The 8,563-nt window shown below is 44.0% G+C and overlaps 1 protein-coding gene across 1 annotated transcript in view; it reads left to right on the top strand.

Moving 5' to 3' along the window:
- The first annotated feature begins 572 nt into the window (after positions 1-572).
- The window catches only part of dcbld1 (discoidin, CUB and LCCL domain containing 1), a 36,040-nt gene continuing 28,049 nt past the window's right edge, over positions 573-8,563 (top strand). Inside the window, exons 1-2 of the mRNA XM_021600424.2 lie at positions 573-834; positions 8,017-8,235. Of these exons, the coding sequence (XP_021456099.2) occupies positions 762-834; positions 8,017-8,235 (292 nt within the window). The 5' untranslated portion in view covers positions 573-761. The remainder of the gene's footprint in view (positions 835-8,016; positions 8,236-8,563) is intronic.

Here is an 8,563-nt window from a genome sequence, read left to right as displayed (position 1 = left end):
AAAGACATTGATCAAGTAGATCTTGTTGATCAACCAATAGCATTGGTTCTATTCACATTTTTCAAAAAAACAAGGAATACATTTTTTTTTTATTTCCCTAAAGCGAAATAACACCAGTCAATCAAAAGTGGATTTGAATGTTTAGGATAAAGATGCATAGAGACAGAGCAAAAGAGAATCAGGTATACTATTTGATTAAATTTAACTTGATCTAATTAACACATTAACAGGGTCATTCATACCTCACTGCCCTATGGTCATCACTTTATGTTAAACAAAAAAAAACACCTTACCTAAGTGATAGTGTTGCTATCATCAAATAGGCTCGAATATGTAGGTTGGCAAACTGGCAATTGATTACAGAATAGTGTATGTAAGAAGTAAGCCTAGTATTAACGATCATAGGCCTATACCTTTCAGCCGGGGTGGGCAGTTGAACTCAACAATTATTTTTTATTAATTGTGTTGCGCGTCTACTTTTCTCGGCTGCTCAGCAATTATCCCCCTCTCCCCCCCAACGACACGGAGGCGGCCAGACTGGTTGGTCGACCCGACCACTGGGTGACGCCTGTGGATGAAACACGGAAGAGTTCATTCAAGGAATGAATATACTGTGGAGAAGCAGGCAGGATAGAAACAGACGGAGCGCGTCGGGATCCTTTCTATTACGACAAAACTTCCTAAAGGAAATTATCCCATGAAAACGAAACAAATGTGTCTCCATATGCGCCTTCGTTGCGTTACTGTGGATAAAAGCTGAGATGTCTGTAAAGAAGAAAGTTAATGGATTCTTTGTCGTTTGGTCTATACTTTCCGCGGTCGGTGAAAAACTCGGTAAGCAAACTAACCGTTGTTAAAGCAACAGTGATTTACACGATTACCCAATACTTTTTGTACTACAACCGATGAGCTTTAACATAGATACAGTTACCTTACATTCGATTGGAGAAAAAAGAAGAAGATTTAATTCATCATGGTTCTGATCGTTTTACTTTGTACTAGACTTCATTCACTTTTGGTGTGCCTGAGCCACATGGCAGATCAAGGGTTAATAACACTGTGTGGCATGTTCAACAAGCCTCGAATGTTAAGTAGCCTACGTGTGTGATAACTGGGTTGCCAACAGTCAAATGTAACAATAGTGTGTGGCATAACTACAATCAATGTATCTTATGCATCATACATTTGTTACATATCATTGTTAGGCCACATTAAGTTGCGATCAATCATGCAAAACGTTGAGAACTCTGACTCAAATGTAACCAGTCATGTTTTAACAGTTGTCTTTCAAACATTACACCTTGAGTTGTACTTACTATATTAGATGATGAATGTGCAATGATGAACCATTAAGACCTGTTGACTTTAGTTTAAAAATGCACTCCTATAGATTCATTGATCTCCACACTCTGCTTAAATATTTCAACCTTTCTACTGAGCAGAGACGGTTTGTTTCAACGTTTCCACAGCAAATCCCCTACTCGTATGGGATTGTCAGCAGGCTTCCATGATATTAAATATTCAAATGTGTTGTCAGTTAGGATGTCTTTGAACTATCATGTTGTTGACATGTAGGGCAACACACTATACCCGTCAATTGTAATCTAACAATCCTTGAGAAGATACAGTAGGTGACTTTCACCAGTGACAAACCTGCCAAAAGGAAGGAACTGACTGGAGCTGGGTTTATACTAGCTATGAGTGTCCTCTCACACCACAGTGACAGCATGGCTCGATTTTGTACTCATGTAACCTTCTAGGCTCATAGTAGGCTACGTGCCATTGGACGCATCTCAATTGCGTACTCCTCGCATCCTCTCACCTCCTTCTCAAAACCCATTGGAGGAAAAGGACCTCTGGCTCTCTCATCCAATGGGTTTTGAAGAGGCGAGGGTATGCAATTGAGATTCTCCCTTAGAAGCTGGGTCATCTTTTTGTGCCTGTGCTCCTGTGGTATTGTCTCTCATTACCAAGGAGGCGCTGCTGGCTCTTGAACAATGAACTGTGGTGCCACGCATGCCTTAGCACTCACAAGCAGTCAGTTTAGGAGACAGCTAAATCTCTCTGGCTGCCCTTGGGATTCTAATGTTGATCCATGCAGTGAGCAGTTTTAGTCCGATGCATATTATAGTCCAACATAGAGTTGGGGAAGAATTGATTCCAGTCATTCCTTGATGGTGCTTTCACCCCACTGCCTCTACCTGGCATTAGGTTGAGCCTCCCTGTTTGTCACATTGTCTACTTCCACGGCTCCCCCTCTGAGTGTTTGAGGTGAATATTTCAAGTTTGTCCCGAGGGCAGTAGTCAGCCAGGTGATCAGGAGAGACGATGAGAGATGCGCTGGCATTTTAAATTGAAATTGCATCATTATATTGTCTGCTACTACTTTATTTTTCACGAGTTTGTTGGTGTTTATCAGTATGCCTGGAGTGAAATAAGGATACACACCGTTTAGGGGGAATTAGCATAGGCGGCGCATCTATAAGGCTAAGCTTCCCCTAAAGTAAATTGAATTGCACAAGTTAGTTAGCCTAATTGGCCTATTCCAGTCTATACAGAAATTAATAAAATTAAGGGCCTCCCGAGTGGCGCGGGTGGTCTAAGGTACTGCATTGCAGTGCTAGCTGTGCCACAGAGAACCTGGTTCGAGTCCAGGCTCTGTCGCAGCTGGCTGTGACCGGGAGACCCATGGGCGGTGCACAATTTGGCTCAGGGTCGTCCGGGTTATGGGAGGGTTTGGCCTGCAGGGATGTTCCTGTCCCATCGCGCACTAGCGACTGCTGTGGCAGGCCAGGCGCAATGCACGCTGACACGGTAGTCAGGTGTACGGTGCTTCCTCAGACACATTGGTGCGGCTGGCTTCCGGGTTAAGCGGGCATTGTGTCAAGAAGCAGGGCGGCTTGGCTGGGTTGTGTTTCGGAGGACGCACGGATCTCGACCTTCGCCCCTCCCGAGTCCGTACGGGAGTTGCAATGATGGAACAGGACTGTAACTACCAATTGGATATCACAAAATTGGGGAGAAAAAGGGGTAAAATAATCAATAAAATAATTTAATCCAAAAAATAAAAAAAATATTCTAAATGCTACACCAGAAAGCATGATTTGGATGATCATTAGCTTCTCGAAATAAAATAAAAATAAAAGCTTGTTTTAAATTGCATAGCCTGTCGGAAGGGCCAGCAATTTGGGCAGCGCTGCGTGGCAAATAGTAAAGAGAGGATTGTTGAGTTGCGAATGTCAGTGAAACAGAGGCCCAGCCAGGAATATCGCAATATTTCTAAATACAATTGCTGGAAAACATAGTTTGGAGTTCAAATGTCAGAGGAAGGCCCCAAAAATGGTCAGGTCATAGACGGTTCTCTCTGCTACCGCACGGCAAGCGATACCGGAGCGCCAAGTCTAGGTCCAAAAGGCTCCTTAACAGCTTCTACCCCCAAGCCATAAGACTGCTGAACAATTAATCAAATGGCTCCCTGGACTATTACTTAGTTTAGTTTATTTGCAAATTTGATTTGAAATGGCTATTGCTGTGAAGAGAAGACAAAGAAAATACTCTAATCTGCTCAACTTAATTGTAAAAACACCAGGAAATCAGCTCTGTGATTTTTAATTTGGGAAATCTTTTCCAAGTATTCCCACGCATAATAGAGAAACATGTGATCATATACAAATGTAAGCAAGGTTTGAAATGATTATGTTTTAGTCAAATATCTGTTTGGGTTTCCAAACGAGAGCGACTTTTAACAGTGTTACATCATACTGGCTGGATATCTGCCTGTTTGAACGCCAATAACTCAGATAAACATGAAATGACCCAGGGAATCGATAGAACACCACTCAGAGATGCACAAAAACAATGTACCATTCAAAATGGGTGAACCTTTCTTTTTTTAAATGTTTCAGAATTTTTCGGATTACTAAGCACCTATTGATTTGGAACCATGGAGAGTTACCTGGAAGTTGCAATGAAAACAGGACCTGCCTGCACTATTCCAACACCATTTCAATGTTTCAACATCATCAAATCACATATGCTTAGTCTAATACCGCGACAACTACACTGAACAAAAATGTAAACGCAACCTGCAACAATTTCAAAGATTTTACTGAGTTACAGTTCATATAAAGAAATCAGTCAATTGAAATAAATTCATTAGGCCCTAATTTATGGATTTCACATGACTGGGAATACAGATGTGCATCTACTGGTCACAGATACCGTTTTAAAAAGGATAGGGGCGTGGATCAGAACCAGTCAGTATCTGGTGTGACCATTTGCCTCGTGCAGCGTGACACATCTCTTTCACGTAGAGTTGATCAGGCTGTTGATTGTGGCCTGTGGAATGTTTCCCACTCCTCCTCGATGGCTGTGCGAAGTTGCTGGATATTGGCGGGAACTGGAACACGCTGTCGAACACGTTGATCCAGAGCATCCCAAACATGCTCAATGGGTGAGTATACAGGCTATGGAATATCTGGGACAATTTCAGCTTCCAGGAATTGTGCACAGATCCTTGCGACATGATGCCGTGTATTATCATGCTGAAACATGAGGTGATGGCTGTGGATGAATGGCACAATAATGGGTCTCAGGATCTCGTCATGGTATCTCTGTGCATGGGCATTGCCATCGATAAAATGCAATTGTGTTTGTTTGTCTGTAGTTTATGCCTGCCCATACCATAACCCCACTGCCACCATGGGGCACTCTGTTCAAAACGCTAACATCAGCAAACTGCTCGCCCCCACACGACGCCACACACAGTCTGCCGTCTGCCCGGTACAGTTGAACCGGGATTCATCCGTGAAGAGCACACTCTCCAGCGTGTCGGTGGCCATCGAAGGTGAGCATTTGCCCAAGTCGGTTACGACGCCAAACTGCATTCAGGTCAAGACCCTGGTGAGGACGATGAGCACGCAGAGCTTCCTTGAGACTGTTTTTGACAGTTTGTGCAGAAACTATTTGGTTGTGCAAACTCAGTTTCATCAGCTGTCCGGGTGGCTGGTCTCAGACGATCCCGCAGGCGAAGAAGCCGGATATTGACGTCTTAAGCTGATGTGGTTATACGTGGTCTGCAGTTGAGGCTGGTTGGACGTACTACCAAATTCTCTAAAAAGACGTTGGAAATTAAAATTAAATTATCTGGCATCAGCTCTGGTGGGCATTCCTGCAGTCAGCATGCCAACTGCACACTCCCCCAAACCTTAACATCAGTGGCATTGTGTTGTGTGACAACTGCAGTGTGTTTCCCAGAGTCTGTTCTGGACTTTTTGTACAACGCCACTCGTCACTACAAAACAACTTCAATGAGTTTTGGGCTAAAGTATGTAGCGAACGACAGAGCAGCTGAAGAAATGAGTCGGTGTGAGTCGTCAAGCTAGCTATAGGCACTGCATAGACAAATGTTGCCTTGCTATGAATGAGATCTCAGGAGCATAAAAAAAAAGACAGACTGAAACCACCAACACAGGCACCCCATATGAGCGGATCGGAAAATGTCTAGGTCGTGTTTGCTGGGGATGCTGTCAAGTGTTTTAAAAAAGTACATCTGGACTAACTATATAATATATATATATTTTTTAAACGACGAAAAGCTTCAAACTTAACAATCAACCTCTGTCTACTGTATGTTTATTGTCCCAAACAAACCACTACATGAAAATATTCTTGAGCTGATGTTACAGGGCCCACTCTGCCCTTCTCTGTTTACACACCTATGGTCAGTAATGCTCTGTGGCATAGGTGTAGTCTATTTCCTCCTTTACCATTGTGGTAATGATGTCACCGCTCCTGCACCTTCTCCCAGGTGGGTAGCTGCATCCTGTTTTTAAAATGTTCCGTCCCGCTGTGCTGTTCGCCCAGCCTCACATCTGGACCTAGTTCAGCCTCGGACCACAAAGGCCACTGTGTGTGCCTGCCGCTCCATGGCTTGGGACTGGCCAGACAAGCCAAAGCTCCCATCTTGTTTTTTTAAGAGCCTCATTTGTCCACGGGCCTGCTAATTTTGCTTAAATGTTTTTCCGCTAAATTTGATTTACCTTCCTTAGAAAGAATCTAACTTTAAGGATTCTTATCTACAAGTCAAGTGTTTTTTAATACATGTCTATTCCTATACAAAATGCTCCACCATCACACAGAACCTACCATTGATGTCTGGACAGTGTTTATGTGCCACATATATCTGAGTTTAAGGGTCCAGTCCACATAAACAAACCCCTAGCCCCTACCTCCTGGCCACTGGTGTGGTTGTGAGGCTGGTTGGACGTACTGCCAAGTTCTCTAAAACGACGTTGGAGTCGTCTTTTGGTAGAGAAATTAACATTAAATTATTTGGCAACAGCTCTGGTGGACATTCCTGTAGTCAGCATGCCAATTGCACGCAACCTCAACATTTGAGACATCTGTGGCATTGTGTTGTGTGACAAAGCTGTGCATTTTAGAGTGGCCTCTTATTGTCCCCAGCACAAGGTGCACCTGTGTAATGGTCATGCTGTTTAATCAACTTCTTGATATGCCACACCTGTCAGGTAGATGGATTATCTTGGCAAAGGAGAAATGCTCATTAACAGGGATGTACAAAACATTTGAGACAAATAAGCTTTTTGTGCGCATGGACAATTTCTGGGATCTTTTATGTCAGCTCATGAAACATGGGACCAACACTTAACATGTTGCGTTTTTATATTTCAGTATAAATCTGAATGACAGATTGGTATGATTGAAGAATTTAGTAGCTCAACCTAGCCTTTGATAAGAGGTTTAATTTTCACCATATTGCTAAGCAATAATGTCCTATCCACAATAAGTCGCAAGTGATTAGAGACTATAACTGGGTCAAGGGTAGGGTAGGGCAAACTGGGCGGCAGGGTAGCCTAGTGGTTAGAGCGTTGGACTAGTAACCGGAAGGTTGTGAGTTCAAACCCCCGAGCTGACAAGGTACAAATCTGTCGTTCTGCCCCTGAACAGGCAGTTAACCCACTGTTCCCAGGCCGTCATTGAAAATAAGAATTTGTTCTTAACTGACTTGCCTGGTTAAATAAAGGTAAAAAAAAAAAAAAAAAAAAAAAAAGGTCTGTGGGAAGCAGTCTGGTGACTGGTCTCTGTGGGACACAGCTGCCATGAGGCCCGTGCAGGCCTGTTAGTGCTGTCACAGGTGTTAATGCCACACCCTGGGGGACAGTGGATTAACCACCCTGTAAACAGGGGCCACTGTGTCACCAGGGCTCCAAGGCGTGGGATCCACTGACACACACACGGCCAAAGGGCAGCCCCACACCTGCAGGAGCCTGGATCTGGTCTGGCCCCAGCAGCTGAGCGTCTCAGACAGTCAAACACCCCACCTCTTCTTTCACCCAATGGGGATCTCCTGGGAGAAAGCATTGCCTTTCTTGGAGGTTGTGTGTCAGTGTTATGCTGTGTGTTCCTAAGCAGAGATGCAGCAGGTATTTCTGTGAAGTAACTCCTGTTTGTTTTGACTTGTCTGTCTAAGGAGAAGATATTGGCTCATGAGACATTGGTTCATTATGACTCACTGTGATTGATGTAATTAGGACTGACTTCAAATAGCTCTCATTAGGCGTTGTATTTGACTGACACAATGCAACATTTTACAGTATGTTTGGCATGTCTTGACTTGTCTCCCTCACACAATGTTTACTTACCATGAGTGATTGTTTTTATATGTACTGGCATGTTCTCTTTGTAGACCTGCTGCCGAGCCGACATTAGTAATGTTGTCAAGCAGACTGATAAATGTCGTCTTTACTGGTTGTGAAGTGAAAGTTGAGCCCTGAATGTACAATGTTGATTGTCTTACAAAAAAAATTATTATTTGCCTTCCAGATGACAGAGCACTTTGCACCTTATTGGTTTCTCTCCACCTAGCTCCACCATCACACATTCCTCATATCATGGTCTAACAGGTCTTCAGCGATGTAGCTGAAATACAACAACAAAGTAGAGACTGAGCTTCATCCTAATCTAACTCGACTTCTCTTCTATGGTTTTGTCCAGATGACGGTTGTGGCCACTCAGTGCTGGGCCCAGAGAGCGGTGTCCTCTCCTCTAAGAGCTACCCGGGCACCTACCCCAACAATACCTGGTGTGAGTGGAAGATCCAGGTGCCAGAGGGCAACAGCCTAGTCATCATGTTTGGTGACCTCGACGTGGAGGCACGGGACTGCCAGTCGGACTACGTCAAGGTCCTCAAGGGGGGCTACGGGGGAGAACATGGTGAGTCTGAGTCAACCATCTTGGCCTTGGCTATTGTCTCTCTGGGTCTATGAGTTGATGTATGACCTAGCTAGCTAGCTGTGGTAGTGGTGGTTTTACACAGAACAGTTTTCACAACGTTCCTCCCCCACAGATGAAAAGCACATGTCAGACTGCGGATCCCTAATAACGTAGCCAAGGACAGAGTTCTTGTGGGAGATTTGACTATTTATATAGAGAGCTGGAGGAGGGCGCAGATGTCTCTGAGGCTGTTCGCAAATACAACAAAGAGGGCGGTGTGGATGATCCTGCTGGTCCGAGAATTCAAGCCCACCGACTATTCTATTAA

The sequence above is a fragment of the Oncorhynchus mykiss genome, chromosome 4 (assembly GCF_013265735.2).
Source record: "Oncorhynchus mykiss isolate Arlee chromosome 4, USDA_OmykA_1.1, whole genome shotgun sequence".
In the NCBI taxonomy this organism is placed as follows: Eukaryota; Metazoa; Chordata; class Actinopteri; order Salmoniformes; family Salmonidae; genus Oncorhynchus; species Oncorhynchus mykiss.
This window is presented reverse-complemented; position numbering and strand designations above follow the sequence as displayed.